Here is a 21,678-nt window from a genome sequence, read left to right as displayed (position 1 = left end):
CCATGGCCGGAGAAATTATTTTCAGGTTATCCGTCTGTCCGTCCATCCTATTCTCATGTACATGATATTTCAAGAACGCCTTGAGGGAATTTCTTCAAATTTTGCACATGTCCGCTTGGACTCAACGATGAACTGATTAGATTTCAAGGGTCAGAAGGCAAGGTCACTGTGATCTTGCATCCATCGATATCTCAAAACGTCTTAAAGGAACTATCTCAAATTTGGCACAAATGTTCACTTGGATGCTGATTAGATTCTGGCTGTCAAAGGTCAAGGCCACTGTGACCTTGCGCCCATCTCATTCTTGTGAATGAAATGAAACACCTTTAGGGAATTGCTTCAGATGTGGCACAAACATTCACTTGAACTCAGCGATGAACTGATTTGAATTTGGTGGTCACAAGTCAAAGGGCAAGGTCACTGTGACCATGAGTCCATCTCATTTTTGTGAATGGAATATCTCAAAATGCCTCAAGGGAACTTCCTCAAATTTGGCACAAACATCCATTTAGATGCAGGGAAGAACTGATTAGAATTTTGTCATCAAAGGTCAAGGCCACGGTGACCTTGCGTCCGTCTCATTCTTGTGAATGCGATATCTAGATAGAACACCTTTAGGGAATTTCTTCAAATTTGGTACAAAATTCACTTCAACTCAGCGATGAACTGATTTTAATTTGGTGGTCAAAGGGCAAGGTCACTGTGATCTTGCGTCCATCTCATTCTTGCAAATATCTCAAAACACCATGAAGGAACTTCCTCAAATTTGGCACAAACATCCACTTGGATGCAGGGATGAACTGATTAGAATTTGGTTGTCAAAGGTCAAGGCCACTGTGACCTTACAAAACAATGTTTTTGGGCAAAACTCAGGAATTCATGTGTTAATTATCACAAAGTTTCACACAAATGTCTAACAGAATAAGATCATGAAGTAATGACATTTTGTATCCAAAAGGTCAAAGGTCAGTTTCACTGTGACATCATAATATTCTGCATAAAACATTTTTCTGGACATTACTCAGCGTCATATCTTAGGAACAGAAGGGGAGACATTTGGTTGGACTCTGACTTAGTGACACTAATCTTGAGTGTCCACCTTGAACCCATGCTGATTGTACAGATATTCTGCGTTGCCGTGTTGAAGATATAAGTGAAACATCCATGTTTAAGAATATGCGCTTCTTCGCAGCAGCATTTGAAGCATTGTCAGCTGTCACATGACTAGACCAGGGGTAAGATGGGATTTTTTAACTGGGGGGGCCCAAGCTGTCAGCAAATGATTCCAACTCAATTAGTTATTTGTGTAAATACATACATATATATATATATATGTATATATGTATTTACACAAATAACTAATATATATATATATGTATAATGTAGTTTTACAGTTTTCTGACTGAATGAACATTGGTAAACAAAGGCCTACCTGATCAACACTAGCCATACATGATCAAACTGTTATTTGTCTGGTATGTCAATCATGCACCAAAACTTCATGCCTTCTGCATATGTTTTATTTAAACATTTGCTGATCTCAGCAGGATGAAGAATCTCAGCACAAAAACTTTAACTGTATTCTGACAAACAAAAGCAAAGAAGCTATGTGCAAAAATTAATAATAAAATAAAACTGAAATGATTCACACTCGTGCCTTCATGTAAATGATTATAAACATAATGTTGGAGCCAATATGGGTGTTTTTTGTTTGCTGCCACACCACAAGGGGGCAGTCAAGGTTTTTAGAATTGGTGATGGGTCACGTCAATCAATTAAGTACAAAAGACACACAGGTGTGGGGAACGGTGTGTTTTGGACCACAGGAGGTGTTACGTTTCTTACCGCAACACACAATGTTAAAACATAAGAAATTAATCTAGTAAATAAATAGGTTTCTGTCAACTAACACCACCGAAGATCCGAAGAATACATTGCAAGTAATCACAAAGGTATGCGTGTGCAAGAAAACGCTTAGTGGTTCATTCACTACAGTGGAAACAGGCACTGGGCCAGTTTGTCCACTAGAATGCTGTTATTTTACATTTAGCCTACTTCAGGTGAGTCCAAATGCCTTCTTATTATTGTCACACTAGCTACTCAACATTACAAAACAAATATTTGCCACATCTGGGAAAGTCAACATGCAACAGGCATAGGATATTTACATATTTTGGTTCTTGAAAAAAATAAAAATAAAAACCCGTTGTGATTATTTTTCTTTCTTCTCTGGCTTCATGTGGCAGAAAAATCACCAGCTCAGTCATTAGACAGCTGGATGTGATCACTGTGGTTACCGCCACAGCACAGGCACAGCTACCAGCTCCTCTCAGGACCCCCGCGCCTTGTGGTGCGTTACAGTCACACTGGGAGTCGGAACTCGGAGTTCCGAACCACGTAACCTCCGAACGGAGCGCTTCCCAGTTTAAAAACTGGGACATTGAACATGGAATTCGGAAAAAAAGGACAGTTAATGAAATCAAACGAAAACCCCAACGTGTATGCTTGTAGATGCTAGATTTCAATGCTTTTCCGACTTTGCTCCAAAGTCCAACTGGAGGGAGGAGGTGAAATTATATTTTCTCTGCCTCTGTGTCAACACTATCCAGTCTGTGTGCTGACGCATTAACGGTAAGGTTGACGTTTTTTCCTCTGTAGTCCATGTTCAAATGTATCTACTGGTCTGGTGTGCTGCTTTTCCTCGTGCTTGTTTAGTTATGTGCATTGTACTTGTCTTTAATATTAGCTGTTACAAGTAACTTTGCTGTAACGCTTCGTGTCCCTGCAGGTCCACTGCCTCTTTTTAAAATGGCCCAGTCAATCCTCGACACCATGCCCGGAGCCAGCACAGGAACCGCGGTGGTCACAGAGCCTCTGAATTTCTGGGGTGGGAAACGAGTGAAGCCCCGGCAGGAGAAAAACGCAGAGCCCGTGTTTGAACCTGCGACTGGTAAATACAGCACACTGCAGACTGGTTCATTGTGTAATCAGAGAAGGGCGTAGGTTTCATTTCAGCTTTGGTGGAGACCAGTGCCATACACAGACAGTTTGTGGGACAGGTGGTCAAGCATGGGTGCAGATCCCGGGGGGGACAGGTGGGACATGTCCCCCCCCAAATTCTGAAAAACACAAATTGCCCCCCCCAATTCTAAATAGCTTAAATGATTGAAATTGAACAAATGTATACAGTAGTCCTATATACTGGGAGAAAGGGAAGATGATGAGGAGAAATGGGAATCCGTGAGAGGCAAGAGATGAGAACGTGAGTGGACATAACATGCCTGAGACCCTGAAACTAGAAGTAGCATTAACTAACAGCAAAGCAGTGAAAAGGAGGGTGATGGCTGGTTCCATGTACTACTGGCTGTTTAGGAGAAATAAACAGTAAAGGTAAGCATATGATTCTCTTTGGAGTGCTTTTTGAATGACTTGGTGATGGTGATGAGCCTCTATGAAATCGTGAAATATGCTGGCAATCTCAAGCGCTCTGTGGGCATGATTTGCACGCGTGCAATTAAATAAAAAAATCACAACTGATTGTGTCCCCCCCCAAACTTGTCATAAGATCTGCACCCATGTGCTCAAGTGAAAAAAGGTCATCCCCCTAGATACAGTAGGTATTACAGCTGCCCTTAAAAAGTATGTACTGTTGTATGCAGTATGCACACAATCAAGACATACTACTGTCTCATAACATTACACCCTGAACTTTGACCCTCTTGCTCTTATACCCATGGCCTTGGAGATAAGACAAACAGCACTTACCAAATTTGCCAGAGATGGAGATCAAGTTTATTTATATAGCACATTTAATTTCCCCTCCGGGGGATTAATTAAAGTAAATAAACTTAAACTTAATTTAAAAACAATGGTAGCTGCCCAAAGTGCTGTACAAAATAAAAGAATGGCACACAAATATATGGCAATATAAAATGTACACAAATATAAAACAGAATAAAACTGGTAAGAACAATTACAAACATTAAGAAGATAATAGAATAAAATATTAAAATAAAATAAAATAAAATATTAAAATCACTGCAGACAACTAAAGGCAATTAAAAACATGTACATTTTAAGATTTGTCTTACAATTGTCAATGTAGTGGGAGGATTTGATTGAGAGGTGAAGGCTATTCCAGAGCTTTGGAGCAGCAACTGCAAAAGCACCATCTCCCTTACCCGCCCTTACTCTGTCAATGTTATTTTTATAGTTGTTGTTTATAATATTTATGATTATTTTTTTCACTTAAACAATCAATATTCCTGTTATTACTATTCATCTGGTCATCAGTGACTTGAACGTGCTGTCATCCGTCACTGTGACTTCTGACAGCTGTCAATCAGCTGTCAATGAACGGTCAAGCTGTCATCTGTCTGTGGTTCAGTTGATGTGATCGGATTTTTTACTGCGCAGAGGATTGTGGGTTAGAATAGCCAGAAAAGCATGCTGGCTTTCATACTGCAAAATCGGACCAGACGTAGTAGAACATCCTGGTATTTTTGGCATACTGCATTTGACATACTATTTCTTGGGACATACTGTCTCTGGCATACTTTATAGTATGGTAATGTGGGTATGGGAACACACAGATGCCTCATTGCCGCTGGATCATAAGATCAGGGAATCAAGCACATGGCGTTAGCTAGCTAGCATGCTAGCAAGTTGATAAGTGGTCTACTTCATAATCAGTTACATTGTGTCATGACGTCTTCACAAGTATTTTAAAATAAGCTGAATTCAAGTAGTTTTTCCAGCAATAAAGTAATTCAGTTCATATAAGCCTAACACACAGTTCTCTACTGAGCATCCAGCAGTTATTGTGGCCTAAATGTCCAGATTATAATTAACTACAGACAAAAATTTCCAGAATCTACTACACGCAGATCATCAGGGTTGAAAAATATAAACGCTGTAGGGCTCTTTGTCCGGAAAAACACAGCTCCCTTGTTTGCTTGCATTTGTTTACTTGCCCTCTCCAATATGGCGGTGCAGTAGACGTATCGCTGCAATGGGGCCTGACACAATCACAGTGTAAGTATATCTGTTTAGGAACATTTTTAGTTTCGTAGACTCTTTCCACATTAACATTGTCAATTGTCATCTGTACTTCTGTGTCTATACTATGGTTTCCAAACAACATAAATTTAGTTTTGTTCAAATTTAAAGACAAATTATTTATGCTAAACCATTGTTTTAATTCACTCATTTCTGTTGTGACCTCCATCAAAAGCTGCTGCAGATTTTCCCCCGAACAAAGAGCACAGTGTCGTCTACGAACAAATTTAAATTTTCTGGACTCCATACATTTATCATTTATATACAAAATAAACAGTTTTGGACCTAATACTGACTCATTCTGATATTCTCCATAGCGAGTACTTTTAGTGCTTTAACATGTTTTGACACTGATATTTAATTACTTTTACTTAAGTAACGTTTTGAATGTGGTACTCTGACTTGTAACAGAGTATTTCCACGCTGTGGGATTTCTTTGCTGGGGTGGAGTGCCCTCTGGTTTTTCTTTTTTTAGTTGAATGAATGTTTTTAAAAGAGAAAATCTGAAAACAAGTTTTGCAGCTGCGCTTGTTACAATATAGTAGTACTTGCGATAGAGTCCTCATGTTTCTCTCACTTCTTTTGTTTGTCCTGGAGCTCAGTCTGTGTAACCTGTCTGTGCAGGTCGTGTCTTGTGTCAGATGGTACCCTGTGGGGCTGAGGAGGTGGATGAGGCCATGCAGAGCGCCCACGCTGCCTACCTAAAATGGAGCAAGATGGCGGGCATGGAGAGAGCTCGAGTGATGTTAGAGGCCGCCCGAATTATCAGGGTGAGGGTCAATCTGTGTCCATGTAGTCTGGAGTCTGTCCAGTTTGATATCACTGTTGCGCAACTCAAATTGGAGCTGACTGTTGAAAGCATGTCGTAAGACAGTAGTTATTCATTAAAGGCAAAAACTCCCCTCCCCTCCTTCCACTGCTGGCCTACATTTGCACAAAATAAACCTTTTGTGTGTCTGTGGCCTCTTTAATGTCATGCCGGTAAGGATTTCAACCTTCGTTTGTCACCGACAGAGAGTGGTGCAGGAATGAGTCCTCAAACCAGGAAATGAGTCAGCTTTTTAGCACTCCTGGTTCCCTTGTTTTCAAGTCAATGGGTTTTTGGTTAGATGCCTGAAATAAGGTCTGGGGTTAACACAAGCTTGAGAGACTTTCACATTTTGTTCTATGACATGAAATTCGTCAGTAAATACCCCACTTGTGAATTCTGAAGCTTTGACGTGTCTTTAAAAAGAACTTAATGCTAACAAGTGGCTAAAGGAAACTACAGATCATCATTATGCCAAACACAGCTTTACGACCTTGTTGTGCCAGCAATTATGAATTTATGCGGCTGGGGTGTCGTTGGTTTATAGTCTAACGTTAGCTTTTTACTTCTGGCAATTGCATTTAGGCCTCAAATCATAAAAAAATTGGTGTGTGTTTGTGAGGATTATCTTACTAAACAAGAGATATTTTCTGTAATAATCCAATATCCAATGGAAAAATCCCGCTGGCATTTTGACAAGGCAACCAGAGTGATGCTAACGTCTGTGTCGGCCCACAAAAAAACGTCACATCTGCAGCACTTGATTGTATAATGTTAAAATTACACATGTAATGAGACTAAACCACCACAGAGTATCTTTTTACATCTTTTTTTATTTAGTATTTCAAGACTTTTTGGTTCTTTTTATTCTAACAAAACAAGGAAAGAAGTGAGAAGATTGCAAAGCTGGAGGTGATCAACAATGGCAAGACCATCACTGAAGCGCTGGGCGATATTGATTGTTCCGCTCAGACCATTGAGTACTATGCTGGCATGGCTGGTACGCTTGCAGGTGGGTGCACCAACACTTTAGTTTTTGTCAGAAAAGTGTGATTTTCTTAAGCTGTAAAATTTAGCATTGTGATGTTTTGCTGTTGCGCCGTGTTTGGTTCTTTGAAGGCCAGCACGTCCAGCTTCCTGGTGGATCCTTTGCCTACACCAGGAGGGAGCCCCTTGGTGTGTGCGTGGGAATCGGTGCATGGAATTACCCCTTCGCGATCGCAGCATCGAAGTCTGCTCCTGCTCTGGCATGTGGTGAGTGTGTAACAGTGTGTATTACCAAATTATTATAAGACTTGAGATAATTATGGTGCAGCAGTAATGTGTCTCTCTTGTCCCTTAAAAATAATCACACCATAACCATGTTTAAATCTGGTTGTTTAGGCAACGCCATGGTATTTAAGCCCTCTCCAATGACTCCTGTGACTGCCGTCATTCTGGCTGAGATTTACAAAGAGGCAGGGGTACCAGACGGACTCTTCTGTGTGGTTCAAGGTGGAGCAGAAACTGGCACCTTGCTCTGCCATCACCCAAAGGTCGCCAAAGTCTCTTTCACTGGCAGTGTGCCAACAGGCAAGAAGGTACGGAGACCGAGACAGTGCAATCATTTTTACGTCTGCCCATGAGGTTATGTTTTGGTAAAGTTTGTTTGTCTGTCAGCAGGATAACACAAAAATTACTGTCCTGATTTTCATGAAACTCGGTGGTGGCATGGGCTCAGAAAGAACCCATTCGATTTTGGAGCAGATCCCATTCGCAGGGTGGATATACGAATTATTTTGCAAGATGCTTTGAGCACCCACGTATGTGTAGCCAACAATGCTATTTGCACCCAGTGTGGCTGAACGCCGATCAGTCAAAACATTAAAACCACTGCCAGGTTAAGTGAATAACATTGATCATCTTGTTACAATGCATTGTTCTGCTGGTGAACCTTTGGTCCCGGCATTCATGTGGATGCCACTTGACACGCTCCACCCAACCAAACACTGTTGCAGACCAAATCGCCCCCTCATGGCAACAGCACTCCCTGATAGCAATGCCCCCCAGCAGGACAATGCACCATGTCACACCACAGAAACTGTTCAGGAATGGCCTGAGGAACGTGACAAGGCGCTAATTTTCCCTCTTGTTAATACCCCGTGTGTTCTCCCCACCCTCAGGTCATGGAAATGTCTGCAAAGGGTGTGAAGCAGGTGACTCTGGAGCTCGGAGGGAAATCTCCTCTCCTGATCTTCAAAGACTGTGAACTGGGAAATGCAGTGAAAGGAGCACTCATGGCAAACTTCCTGACGCAGGGACAGGTGAGGCAGTTGTATCATATATGCCTTGTGTTGTATGATGTCAAGCCCGTCCTGAGCCGATACATTCGACATTCTGCATTGTACAGGTTTGCTGCAATGGGACCAGAGTGTTTGTGCAGAGAGAGATCATGCCCAAGTTCCTGGAAGAAGTAGTAAAGAGGACTAAGGCCATCCCTGTGGGTGACCCCCTGTTGGACGGCACCCGAATGGGAGCGCTGATCAGCAAGCCACAGCTGGAGAAAGTGCTGGGATACGTCAACCAGGCCAAGCAACAGGTGTGTTTATAATCCTCCGATCATTAGATCAGAGGAACATTTAATGATCCCTGTGGAAGAATTGAGCAGCTGTGGAGAGGCATTTATCTGAGAATAAATCAGCTGTGATAGCACCACTGACACTCTCACTGCACCTCAGCAGTTATGTGAAGTTTAATTACTCCTACCTTCATTCTCATAATTATTTGACTCATATGTCTGTTTTTTTCCAGGGAGCTAAAGTGCTTTGTGGAGGAGAGCCCTTTGTCCCCAGTGACCCCAAATTGAAAGGAGGCTACTTCATGTCACCCTGCGTACTTGGTAAGTCTCTCTATGGATTCTCCAGGATGTTTTGATTTCTTGTAACACACTCATTTCTACCCATTCCAGCTGTGTTTCATTACCAAGCACTTAAAAGGACTGATGAGAAGAATCTGACATGCTGTATCATTTTTCCACACTGGTGCTATCTTGGTTTGGTCTCGGCACGTCAGCGCAGCATGGCAGGGATTTGCGGTTCCATTACAACTGGGCTACCTGCTAGACAGTGTCTTTGACTGATGACGGCTTGTCTTACAATAAAAGTCCACCCTTATTTTGTTATTTAAAAGCTTTTATTGTGAAGCAGCATCATCAGCAGTAACTTAACATGACTCCTTCACGGCTGAAAGCGAACGTGAAACCGTAAAATAAAGCAGATATCTGAGAGTACAAACAGGACGCAGGAGAGAACTCCAAACCACAGAGATTCAGTTGGAGGCTACAAAAGTCCTGAGAGCTGAGTGACATCCATTGTTTTTTCCTGACACAGATAACTGCAGAGATGACATGACCTGTGTGAAGGAGGAGATCTTTGGCCCAGTCATGTCCGTGCTGCCTTTCGACACAGAGGAGGAAGTGATCAAGAGGGCCAATGACACCACCTTTGGATTGGCCTCTGGAGTTTTCACCAGGTCAGCAGAAGACAATACAATATCATATTGATTGTTTGGACGACAACACCAGCTTGCTGTGTAACATTAGTTAGGTTTTCTGATGATAGCTGCCAGCCTTTTTACGCAATCATGTTTCTCTATATCCAGTTCACACAGTACTTATTGCATTCCATTTGGCAGTTTTTTTGACGGCTGCTTTTGCAAAACCCTGAACCGCAGCCAATGAAAAAATCTGCCACGTGGAAACTATTGCGCAAAAGTAGTCTCTGTGGTCGGGGGCAGATGAGGCTGCATATTGCTGTGCTTAAAATCTGAAGTCTGTTCCTCTCCTCTGCCTGCAGGGACATCTCTCGAGCCCATCGTGTGGCTGAGAACCTGGAGGCAGGGACCTGCTTCATCAACAACTACAACACCGGCTCTGTGATGGTGCCATTTGGAGGATATAAGAACTCAGGTAGGGTTTAAAAAATGGTCAGAATCACCATTTTTGTCATCGTATATGCAAAGGAAGTACATTCATAGTATTACACTTTATTGCAGTGAGTGACCTAAATTATCTTAACTGAATCAGGTGAGAAGGGTGTTAACACAATCTCTACTGTGCTTTATCAGGCTTTGGCAGAGAGAACGGCCAGGTGACAATCGAGTACTACTCCCAGCTGAAGACTGTGGTCGTAGAAATGGGCGACGTCGAGAGCCTCTTCTAAACTCACCAAGTTGTGCCACAGCTGTGAATTAAAAGCTGCACCTCTACCTTCATTCATGATCTATGCACCAGATCTGAGTACACGTAGCTCTCTCTTCTTTCACGAACACTACACCCACACCAGTACGTTTTTATGTTAAAATTCATTAGCTATTGTTATGTTTACCCCTAAAACAGAGAATTTTTAAGATGTGGCTGAGCTTGTTTTAGTTTGAAAATGCTGGGATTGTGTTTTAGTCCGGACGTACGTAAACTGGGACTTTTGAAAATGATGACATAGACACCCACGTGCCTCCTGATTGGATCTTATCAGTTATGCTGTATTTGCTTTGCAACGACTCTCAATCTGTTTTCTGCCACCTTGACTTGTGTTACTTTAGGTAATAATTCCATTTTGTCCACCAAGCAAAAAAAATCGTGTCTTACTTGTCACCATTGCTGTTCTCTTGTCTGCAACCAACTAGATGATATACTTCCTGTTTACACCAGCACATGCATGCCCAGTGTGCGTGGATGGTCATGTGACATGCTATTTCATGCACGCTAGTATGGACGGAGATTATTTCTGAAATGGTGCTACAATGTCTGTATGTACAAAGAACATTTTCACTTTCAAACACTGTTTTAAAATAAAAACGTATCAGTGTGGATGTACTCTGTGTTTGTGTCATACATGTGTACTTGCAGAAGCCGGTCAGTAAGAACTGAGGAAGTATTCCTGTTCACAGTTCTCTACTTTCTTCACCCAACAAGTGAGCCTAGTTTAGCATTATCCAAGTAAATGACACTGTTGAGCAGCTAAATATGTTAGATTCAAAGTTTGCTTGTTGCTTCTGAATCTGAAGATTAATTGACTGTAAAGATAGTTCACTACCACTTTTTTAGTAATAACTGACAAACAAGCATTTATAATCACATTTCTACAAACATCCAGTGGCTGATGGGCTCCATTTAAATTTTTCCAGTACAATAATATATCAGTAATATGTCACCGCTCAACAACATTTGTTACCCCTCCTGATTTATTTTTATGCCGCCGTGTTGGCAATAGCCGTGGCAGGAGGAGGTCTGTCCATCCGTCCGTCCTTTTTTATTCTCTTGAATGCGATATCTCAAGAACACTCAGGGAAATTCTTCAAACTTGGCACAAACGTCCACTTGGACCTAACAATGAACTAATAAGATTTTGTTGGTCAAAGTCACTGTGACCTCATCGGTCAAATTCTCATGCACGTAATATCTCAAGAATGTCTTGAGGGAATATTTTTATTTGGCACAAACATCCACTCATGCTCGAGGAGCTGACTGGATTTTTTGCTTGGCAAAAGTCAAGGTCATCTGTACTTGCACCCCTCTCGTTGTTGTGCACGCAGTATCTCTAATGCCTTGGAGGACTTTCATAAGATTTGGCACAAATGTCCAGGTGGACTCAAGAATGAACTGATTAGAATTTGGTGGTTGAATGTCAAAGATCAAGGTCACAGTGACCTCACAAAACATGTTTTTGGCCAAACTCAGAATTCATACTTATACTGAAATTTGCATACAGTTAAACTTGCACAGCCGTACTTTGCACAACTGTTAATTGCACACATGGGCACCCTATTCATATTTACAGTGTACATATTTTTTATGTTACTATTATTATTGTTATTTGTACTCAGATTTTATTTTTAATTGTTAATACTATTTCCTTTTTATACTTTTACTTTATATTATTTTTATATATTTTATACTCTTTGTTATGCGCCAATACACCAAGCCAAATTCCTTGTATGTGAAAACCTACTTGGCAATAAAACCGATTCTAATTCTGATTTCACACAAATGTCTAATAGCATAAAATGGAAAGAATTTCTTTAAATTTGGCACAAACTTAACAATGAACTGATTAGATTTTGAAAGTCAAGGTCACTGTGACATTGAGCTGGTCTTATTGTTGTGAACACAATATCTCAAGAATGCGTTGAGGGAATTTCCTCAAATTTGGCACAAATGTCCGCTTGAACTCAAGAATTAACTGATTAGAATTTGGTGATCAAAGGTCACTGTGACCAAATTAATTCATATGCTAATTATGGCAAAACTTCAAAGAAATGTCGAACTGGATATAAAATGATGACGTGATGGCATTTTATATCCAAAAGGTCAAAGGTCAGCTTCACCATGACGTCAGAGAGCTCGTAAGTCACGCCCCTTCCGGTAGACCCCCATCGGACCTCTAGGCTTGGAAAATATGAATGGGAGTCAATGGAGAGGAAATTATTATTTTCTGGTCCCAGTCATTAAATGCCTGGGATTACACAAATGTTTTGTGTCGGTCTAAATAATATTTTTTCATGTTAAGAGTTTGACAGTTTATTGTATGATTCTTCAGTTTTTCCCTCCACTTTTCACCTCACAGTGCTGCTGCTGCGTCTTCTGCCACGATGTATGGAGCTATCAGATCACCAAAAATCTCCCCACTGAAACTTTCCACATGTCCAGACTTGTAGTGGTTTTCGCCATGCTTAAGGCTTTTGTCCTCTCCTTGGAAGAAGGCGGTGAAGTGTACAAGAGACACAGCCATGTTCCGAGTGCGAGTGGTGATGTATATCATACGCGTCGAGAGCAGCGAAGAGCTGTAGTCCACAAAGCGCTCTCACACAAAACCAAACAGTATCAAACTTCTTCCCGCTAAATTGTAGCCTTCTTTGCACGAAAAAATATATAAAAAATTCACAAACAACATATGTGAAATTTATGGCACAATTCAAACGGGACCAGAAAATAATTTTCATCTAGCCATTGAAATACATTATGAGAAATCGATTTTTAAAGTCCCATGTACCAGAAACACGCAACTTAGGAGCTCTATAATGTTGTGTCCATTAATCAACATAATAATAGCGAGTCAATTGAAATTATTAGATAATAGTTTTACCATACATTTGAAGTAAAGTAGGTGTTTAAAGTTTACTTTAATATCGAATCATTTTACCATAGCAATTCCAGGACACAGGGCCTCCAATACTCGCGACATTTGGTAATTTTCCGTGTGTGTTGCCCTTTAAGGCGTAATCCACTGTCTATAGGCGCAGTTAAAATCTTAGGTGGCAGCAGCAGGAGGCGTGTCCTGACTGGTTAACGGGGCGTGAAAGGTTCCTTTTATGCGACCTCTCCATCGACACTTTCCAGTCCGTCTGCTGAAACAACAACGGTAAAGCCTAATTTCCTTTTTGTGCATATCTGTTTAAATTTACCTGCGCATTCTGTCGTGTCTCATGCTAGTTTAGCTAATAGCACTACAGTGGTGCAGACAGTTAGGTAACGGTAAGAGCGAGCAGTTTGACTCACTTGTCCTAAATGTTAGTTAATTAAATAACTTTGCTGTAACGCTTCGTGTCCCTGCAGGTCCACTGTCTCTTTTTAAAATGGCCCAGTCAATCCTCGACACCATGCCCGGAGCCAGCACAGGAACCGTGGTGGTCACAGAGCCTCTGAATTTCTGGGGTGGGAAACGAGTGAAGCCCCGGCAGGAGAAAAACGCAGAGCCCGTGTTTGAACCTGCGACTGGTAAATACAGCACACTGCAGACTGGTTCATTGTTCACTGCTTCATGTCTTAACTGGTCATACTGGTTAAAATGTTAGGTCGGATGAGGTGGGTGGGTGCACACATCTGTGCAGCAGGGTGACGATGATGACATGATGTTATGTAACTCTATCCCTCCCTTTTCTTCTTCTGTGGTGGGTGGATTGACTATGGCATGTGATGACAAGCAGACATGGAAAGTATTTTAATTAAGTGTATTTAAAATACGTTCATAATATTTAATTACTTTTGAGTATTTTGCAGTGGTGAAGTATCCAGTTCCTTTACATAAGTAAATACTAGTACCACACTGTCAAAATACTCTGTTAGAGGTAAAAGTCATGCATTGAAAATGTATTTAAAGTAAAAATAGTACAAGGACCCAATGCAGAAAAAAGACTAGTTCTTGCATAATTTTGTGTCAGTTGGCTAATTGATTAATAATAATAATAATAATAAAACATTTTATTTATGGGCACCTTTACCACTCAAGGTCACCTTACAGGCGAAAATAGAGAAAATAACAGCCAAAAAAAGTCAATGAGTTAAGGAATAAAGTCAAATGGATGGGAGGCTTTTTGAAAGCGGTGAGTTTTGAGGCTTTGAGACTGATGGCACGACTGTCTGGTTGGAGGGAGTCCAGAGTCGGGGCAGAGCGGCTGAAGGCTCTAGACCGCGTGGTGGTCAGGCGGGACGGTGGGACAGGTGGATGGAAGAGGAAGACCTGAGACTAACCCAATCCCAGCCTGCTGTACTTGTATTAACTGTTGGGTGGATTGATTTACAACAAAGCATCATGTTTCATAAAATGTTTTTTACGCAAAAAATCTTTAAGTAGCTGAAGCGAGACAACTAAAGCTGTCAGATCAATGTAGCGAATCAAAATGTACCAAATTTCCCACTGAAATGTAGTGCAGTAAAAGTATAAAGTGGCATTAAAAAGAAAAGACTCAAGTGAAGTACAAGCACCTCAAATTGTGCTTAAGTGCTGTATTTACATTAATGTTTGTAGTTACATTACGCCAGTGAAGATTTTTGTGATTTGCATTTAGCTGGAGAGAAAAATGAAGATATAATTTAGTAACAAATCCTTTTAGAATTTGTATTTGTGTACTTGACAAACTTAAAATACACAATTTTCATGTCATTTTAATTTCAAATAAGACACATTTGTATCCCGAGGTTTAAATCATATCTTGTATAATAAAAATGGACAATGAGTTTCCAAAAATAGAAAATCAAAACATGGCAGCAGATGTTTTAATCATGGCAGGCCGCCACGTATAAATGAATGTGTGGGGAACCCTGCATTTACTCAGGTACTGTACTAAAATCCGATATTTACTTCTGTCCTCAAAGTAAACACTCAAGTTTTGAACGCAGAGTATTTCTACACCTCATTATTGCCACTTAAACTTAAGTTGAAGGTCTAACTACTTCTTCCACCTCTGGTAATAACTGAGATAGAGTCCGCTTGTTAAGTAATGAAGTAACCTGTAGATCTTGTTGTCTGTGCAGGTCGTGTCTTGTGCCAGATGGTACCCTGTGGGGCTGAGGAGGTGGATGAGGCCATACAGAGCGCCCATGCTGCCTACCTAAAGTGGAGCAAGATGGCGGGCATGGAGAGAGCTCGGGTGATGTTAGAGGCCGCCCGCATTATCAGGGTGAGGGTCAATCTGTGTCCATGTAGTCTGGAGTCTGTCCAGTTTGATATCACTGTTGCGCAGCTCAAATTGGAGCTGACTGTTGAAAGCATGCCGTAAGACAGTAGTTATTCATTAAAGGCAAAAACTCCCCTCCCCTCCTTCCACTGCTGGCCTACATTTGCACAAAATAAACCTTTTGTGTGTCTGTTGCCTCTTTAATGTCATGGTAGGATTATATAATCTTAAAGGGGAACACCACCTATATACCTATCCGGTCTATGAAAGGTCAGTCCATACTGGTGAACATGAGCCGCCCTCTCTCAAAGCCAGAAACCAGAAACCTGTGATATCATAGGGTGTAAAGCGTGGAGCTGCTCTACAGTCTATGAACGAGAGACTGATTGTGTTTCTTGTTACACCCAAGTGAACTTTACACTAATGTAGTCTTCTCAGTTCTGAAACAGAAAATGCACCCGTGTACTGTAACACTCCCCTGGGTGCTCTCAGTGTCATCTAGAACATCTTTCACCATTCACTGTCAGTAGACCATAGGAATAACATGTGTGTGTTATGAAAATGGATGTATTTTCCTTCTTAAATCTATATACATGTAATGACACTAAATTACCTACTAACTACTCACTACATTGATATCTTTTTTAATAGTTCTGACAAAGTTTTGTACTAACAGCTGTTCTTTTTTTATGCTATTGTGATAAAAATAGGAAAGAAGGGAGAAGATTGCAAAGCTGGAAGTGATCAACAATGGCAAGTCCATCACTGAAGCACTGGTTGATATCGATATTTCCTGGCAGACCATTGAGTACTATGCTGGCATGGCTGGTACACTTGCAGGTGGGTGCACTTTAGTTTTTGAAACACTCATTTCTAACATGAAACTGCTTTATTCAGTGTTTTTACTGGGTGTGTTTGTTTCGGAGAGGCCTGTCCTGTCTCCATGTTAAAACCTTCTGAACAATGAACAGTGAAGGAATTCTAACCGGGAGAAGTTTCATCTCATTGCAAACTTCACTGCTAGATGCCACTAAATCCCCTCAAGTCTTACACACTGTTATTTTAAGTTCCAAAACTTGGCGTTTAATGTTGCGTTATATTTGGTTCTTTGAAGGCCAGCACGTCCAGCTTCCTGGTGGATCCTTTGCCTACACCAGGAGGGAGCCCCTTGGTGTGTGCGTGGGAATCGGTGCATGGAATTACCCCTTCCAGATCGCAACATGGAAGTCTGCTCCTGCTCTGGCATGTGGTGAGTGTGTAACAGTGTGTATTACCAAGTTATTATAAGACTTGAGATAATTATGGTGCAGCAGTAATGTGTCTCTCCGGTCCCTTAAAAATAATCACACCATAACTCACCGTGTTTAAATCTGGTTGTTTAGGTAACGCCATGGTATTTAAGCCCTCTCCAATGACTCCTGTGACTGCCGTCATTCTGGCTGAGATTTACAAAGAGGCAGGGGTACCAGACGGACTCTTCTGTGTGGTTCAAGGTGGAGCAGAAACTGGCACCTTGCTCTGCCATCACCCGAAGGTCGCCAAAGTCTCTTTCACTGGCAGTGTGCCAACAGGCAAGAAGGTACGGAGACCGAGACAGCACCAAATTTTTCACCTTGGTCAAGAAGGACATGTTTTCAGTGCAGTTTGTTTGTCAGCAGAAGTATGGAAAAACCACAGGCCAAGCCTTTTCACAGTATTACCTGATATTGATCTAACTCTTGACAAGGCTACAAGGCTTCAGTTGACCTTGTTAATACCCCGTGTGTTCTCCCCGCCCTCAGGTCATGGAAATGTCTGCAAAGAGTGTGAAGCAGGTGACTCTGGAGCTCGGAGGGAAATCTCCTCTCCTGATCTTCAAAGACTGTGAACTGGAAAATGCAGTGAAAGGAGCACTCATGGCAAACTTCCTGACGCAGGGACAGGTGAGGCAGTTGTATCATATATGCCTTGTGTCGTATGATGTCAAGCCCGTCCTGAGCCGATACATTCGACATTCTGCATTGTACAGGTTTGCTGCAATGGGACCAGAGTGTTTGTGCAGAGAGAGATCATGCCCAAGTTCCTGGAAGAAGTAGTGAAGAGGACTAAGGCCATCCCTGTGGGTGACCCCCTGTTGGACGGCACCCGAATGGGAGCGCTGATCAGCAAGCCACAGCTGGAGAAAGTGCTGGGATATGTCAACCAGGCCAAGCAACAGGTGTGTTTATAATCCTCCGATCATTAGATCAGAGGAACATTTAATGATCCCTGTGGAAGAATTGAGCAGCTGTGGAGAGGCATTTATCTGAGAATAAATCAGCTGTGATAGCACCACTGACACTCTCACTGCACCTCAGCAGTTATATGAAGTTTAATTACTCCTACCTTCATTCTCATAATTATTTGATTCATATGTCTGTTTTTTCCAGGGAGCCAAAGTGCTTTGTGGAGGAGAGCCCTTTGTCCCCGGTGACCCCAAATTGAAAGGAGGCTACTTCATGTCACCCTGCGTACTTGGTAAGTCTCTTTGTAGTCTCTCCCCACCAAGCGACAAAGCGATTAACAGGACTGATGACAAAAATCTGACACACTCAACACCATAAAAGTCAACTCTGGGGTCGATGAAGACGTATGACATACTGGTTTTTGCCCAGAAGCTAACCATTGTGCTGTACCAACGAGGACTACGGTGCGATCGTATCCCTTTCAGAAGCTTTGTAATCCAGCCTTAAACTGCAGCGTCTTTCTGGAGAATCGTAAAGATGAAGTCAAACTAAATGTCTTTTGTGATTATTTATCAATTTCTATGCCTCTGTCCCGGAGATAGCTGCGGCCGGAGGCATTATGTTTCCGGGTTGTCCATCTGTCCATCTATACATGTGTCGCATTCTTGTAAATGCAATATCTGAAGAACGCCTAGAGATGTCTTCACATTTGGCACAAACATCCACTTGGACTCAACGGTGAAGGGATTCGATTTTGGTTGTTATAGGTCAAAGATCAGTGTGACCTTGCATGTGTCTCATTCTCGTGAAGGGAATTTTCTCAAATTTGGCACAAACGTCCAAGAATTAACCGATTTATAATTTGGTGGTCAAAGGTCACTATGACTTCATAAAACACTCTAGAATTCATATGCTAATTATGACAAAATTTCAAACAAATGTCTAATAGGACATAATGATGAAATTATGACATTTTATATCTAAACGGTCAAAGGTCAATTTCACTGTGACATCATAATGTTCTGTGACAAACACTTATTTGGCCATTACTTAGAGTTATATCTCAGGAACAGAAGGGGTGACATTTGGTCAGATACTGAACTGACATGTGAGAAGCATCCATGTTTTCACAGACATAAATGTAAACTGTAAGTGCAACTTGCCTGGTTTGCAGAGGCATCCAACCAGAGGCTGTGTTCCTGATTGTGTGTCTGCTCTGATCTCAAACGCACTGTGCAATGGATTAACGAGCAACAGAAATAACTGTCCAAATCCTTGTTGATTTTATTTTTCAATAAGCTTATATTTTCTATTTTAGACAAGTAAGTTTGACCATCGGGCAAGAAAAGAGTGTGTGGCTTCGATTAGCCATCAGCGGAGTGTGTATGGTTGTGTGTGCAAATAAACCTACAGACTGACATGCCCAACTGGTCACAAATATTCTCCGTCCCAGTTCGCACCGTGTGTTACATCCACTGCTTTTTCCTGTAACAGATAACTGCAGAGACGACATGACCTGTGTGAAGGAGGAGATCTTTGGCCCGGTCATGTCCGTGCTGCCTTTCGACACAGAGGAAGAAGTGATCCAGAGGGCCAACAACACCACCTTTGGATTGGCCTCTGGAGTTTTCACCAGGTCAGCAGAGCACAGTTGAGCTTGTCATCATTACTCAGCAGTCTGTCGCCACTCCTGATTCACACCGCTGACCGTTAGCTTTTGTAGATAGTGAGGTTATTGCATTCTATTGGCAGCAGTTCAGGTGTTCCAGTGGAAACTATTGCACAATAGTGTTCTCTGTGGTTGGAGGGCAGATGAAGCAGCATGTTAACTGTGTGATCAAGTTGCATACAGACTGTTGAATTTTTTTTGTGCTTAAAATCTGAAGTCTGTTCCTCTCCTCTGCCTGCAGGGACATCTCTCGAGCCCATCGTGTGGCTGAGAACCTGGAGGCAGGGACCTGCTACATCAACAACTACAACATCAGCCCTGTGGAGGTGCCATTTGGAGGATACAAGAACTCAGGTAGGGTGTTTTAAAATAGTCAGAATCACCACTTTTGTCATTGTTAATGCAAAGGAGATACATTCACAGTATTACACTTTATTGCAGTGAGTGACCTGACTTACCTTCGCTGAATCATTAAAACAGACGTGTTAACACAATCTCTACTGTGCTTTATCAGGCTTTGGCAGAGAGAACGGCCAGGTGACAATCGAGTACTACTCCCAGCTGAAGACTGTGGTCGTAGAAATGGGCGACGTCGAGAGCCTCTTCTAAACTCCTCTCACCAAGTTGTGCCACAAATGTGAATTAAAAGCTGCACTTCTCCCTTCATTCATGATCTATGCACCAGATATGAGTACATGTAGCACTCTCTTTGCACAAACGTTACATCCACACAAACACGTTTTCATTTAAAACGCATCTCTATTGCTGCATACGCCTAGTGCCTACACTACTCTGACATATTGAAACCCCCAAAACCGCCGTATTAAAATGAAAGCGTATAAGTGTGGGTGTAGCCTATGTTTGCATCTCACATGTACGTAGAGAGAGGCAGGTCTGTGAGAACCTAAGAACCTGTTCAAAATTCTCTACTTTCTTCATCCAACAAGTGAGCCTACTTTAGAATTAACCAAATACATGAATAGAAATCTGCGTATTACAAAAAGAAGAAATGCTGGTGTGTGTGTGAGAACGACCATGAGCCTTAATCAGAAATGCTGTGTGTAGTGAACTGAGCATCAGCATCTGTCAGTTGGTACGAGATTTTTATACTTCATGCTGAACTGACACAATTGAACAACTAACACCTTTTTATCAAAATAAAATGTTTTAGATAAAAAGTCTCTTTTGCTGTTTGCTTGCTTCTGAGTAAAATATAAATTACTACCACCTCTTTAGTAACAACTGACAAACACATTAGTTTCAAGCATGTATAATATTGACAATTTTACAAATATGCAGTTGACTTTTGCCAGTACAGTGAAATCAGTGACATCTCCAGTTCCAGTTCGATCTCTTACATTGTAACTCAGGGGTGTCCAAACATGTTTGATGGGGGCAGATAAGGTCATGTGAAAATACCTGAGGACCAGCAGCTTTTTACTTTTGTACTGTTAGTATCTGCCCTGATTACGATATGATACGATACGATTCAATGTACTTTATCATCCCTGTAGGGAAATTGATTAATTATTATTCATTACCATTCATGTGCTAACAATACCCTGTTTCCATGTGCCTGCAGCTACTAAATATGAGCATTCTTTGGCATAATATTTTAAACATCTGTGTTCTTGAAATGAAAGTATGCACTACTATTTCATGTAGTGCATACTTTCTACTACTACTAGCTTCATGTGCATCGTCTTTATTTTAAAGAACTGTTAGCTGAATTCAATTCTGTTGTTAGGGTGGCCAGAGCCTCTTATTTTAAAATTCTCCAACTAGAGAAATCCCAGGGTCATTTTTGACACTATAAGTAGCATTACTGGTGCGCAACCGCCTGCTCTACCTGTGTCCTCTGATGAGGACTATAGCAATTTTTTAATGTATTTTGTGAATAAGGTTGCCAGTGCCAAGGCCAGTATAACACCCTCCTCCTCCTCCCTTCCTGATCCTCCCAAACAACAGTCAATTATTGACAATTTCTCACCTGTCTCCTTACAAGACTTAGCAGATCTTGTGTGCACTATGAAGATCTCTTCTAGTCCGCTGGATATCCTGCCCACAACTTTGCTGAAAAATGTTTTCAGCACTATTGGTCCATCTCTGCTCTCCATAATCAATAGCTCACTGGTTTCTGGTTGTGTCCCATCCCATTTAAAGCAAGCGGTTGTTCAGCCGCTTCTCAAAAAGCCCAATCTGGACCCCGATGTTCTTAGTAACTACGGCCCATTTCCAAGTTGCCCTTTGTATCTAAGATTCTAGAAAAAGCAGTTGCAAACCAGTTAGTGACAGCGTACTTTTAGACAGGCTGAGGGACAGGGTAGGAATCTCAGGGACCGCCCTTCATTGGTTTAAATCCTATCTGTCTCATCGATCCTTTTCTGTGGCTGTTGGCCCTCATAAATCAGTTTGCCCCCCTTTCTTGCGGGGTGCCCCAAGGTTCAGTGCTTGGGTCTATCCTCTTTATGCTATACATGCTCCCTCTCAGGGATGTCATCAGCAAT

The 21,678-nt window shown here is 41.6% G+C and overlaps 2 protein-coding genes across 3 annotated transcripts; both read left to right on the top strand.

The window, feature by feature from the left end:
- Nucleotides 1-2,492: 2,492 nt before the first annotated feature.
- Nucleotides 2,493-10,718, top strand: LOC125895316 (4-trimethylaminobutyraldehyde dehydrogenase-like). The gene is made up of 12 exons (XM_049587058.1): nt 2,493-2,631; nt 2,789-2,950; nt 5,683-5,828; nt 6,749-6,878; nt 6,986-7,120; nt 7,250-7,446; nt 8,029-8,169; nt 8,256-8,444; nt 8,657-8,744; nt 9,235-9,376; nt 9,700-9,812; nt 9,971-10,718. The coding sequence occupies exons 2-12, from the start codon at nt 2,809-2,811 to the stop codon at nt 10,063-10,065; spliced, it is 1,518 nt and encodes a 505-aa protein (XP_049443015.1). The 5' UTR covers nt 2,493-2,631; nt 2,789-2,808; the 3' UTR covers nt 10,066-10,718.
- On the top strand, nt 2,521-20,349 carry LOC125895315 (4-trimethylaminobutyraldehyde dehydrogenase). 2 transcript variants are annotated; one of them, XM_049587057.1, is made up of 12 exons: nt 2,521-2,631; nt 13,458-13,619; nt 15,156-15,301; nt 16,009-16,138; nt 16,413-16,547; nt 16,681-16,877; nt 17,080-17,220; nt 17,307-17,495; nt 17,707-17,794; nt 18,997-19,138; nt 19,413-19,525; nt 19,686-20,349. In XM_049587057.1, the coding sequence occupies exons 2-12, from the start codon at nt 13,478-13,480 to the stop codon at nt 19,778-19,780; spliced, it is 1,518 nt and encodes a 505-aa protein (XP_049443014.1). In that variant the 5' UTR covers nt 2,521-2,631; nt 13,458-13,477; the 3' UTR covers nt 19,781-20,349. The 2 variants fall into 2 exon arrangements, with proteins under 2 accessions (XP_049443014.1, XP_049443011.1); XM_049587054.1 differs by lacking the exon at nt 2,521-2,631 and adding an exon at nt 13,128-13,263.
- The last annotated feature ends 1,329 nt before the right edge of the window (nt 20,350-21,678 follow it).

This window comes from Epinephelus fuscoguttatus, linkage group LG10, assembly GCF_011397635.1.
Source record: "Epinephelus fuscoguttatus linkage group LG10, E.fuscoguttatus.final_Chr_v1".
NCBI lineage: Eukaryota > Metazoa > Chordata > Actinopteri > Perciformes > Serranidae > Epinephelus > Epinephelus fuscoguttatus.
Note: the sequence above shows the minus strand (reverse complement) of the source record. Positions and strands in the feature narration are given on the sequence as shown.

Bases quoted from the DNA above. Each gene is read 5' to 3' on its own strand.
- LOC125895315 (XM_049587057.1), top strand. From the start codon at position 13,478: ATGGCCCAGTCAATCCTCGACACCATGCCCGGAGCCAGCACAGGAACC. The intron at 16,548-16,680 runs GTGAGTGTGTAA...CTGGTTGTTTAG, and splicing joins TGCTCCTGCTCTGGCATGTG to GTAACGCCATGGTATTTAAG. The intron at 17,221-17,306 runs GTGAGGCAGTTG...TGCATTGTACAG, and splicing joins ACTTCCTGACGCAGGGACAG to GTTTGCTGCAATGGGACCAG.
- LOC125895316 (XM_049587058.1), top strand. From the start codon at position 2,809: ATGGCCCAGTCAATCCTCGACACCATGCCCGGAGCCAGCACAGGAACC. The intron at 6,879-6,985 runs GTGGGTGCACCA...GGTTCTTTGAAG, and splicing joins CATGGCTGGTACGCTTGCAG to GCCAGCACGTCCAGCTTCCT. The intron at 8,170-8,255 runs GTGAGGCAGTTG...TGCATTGTACAG, and splicing joins ACTTCCTGACGCAGGGACAG to GTTTGCTGCAATGGGACCAG.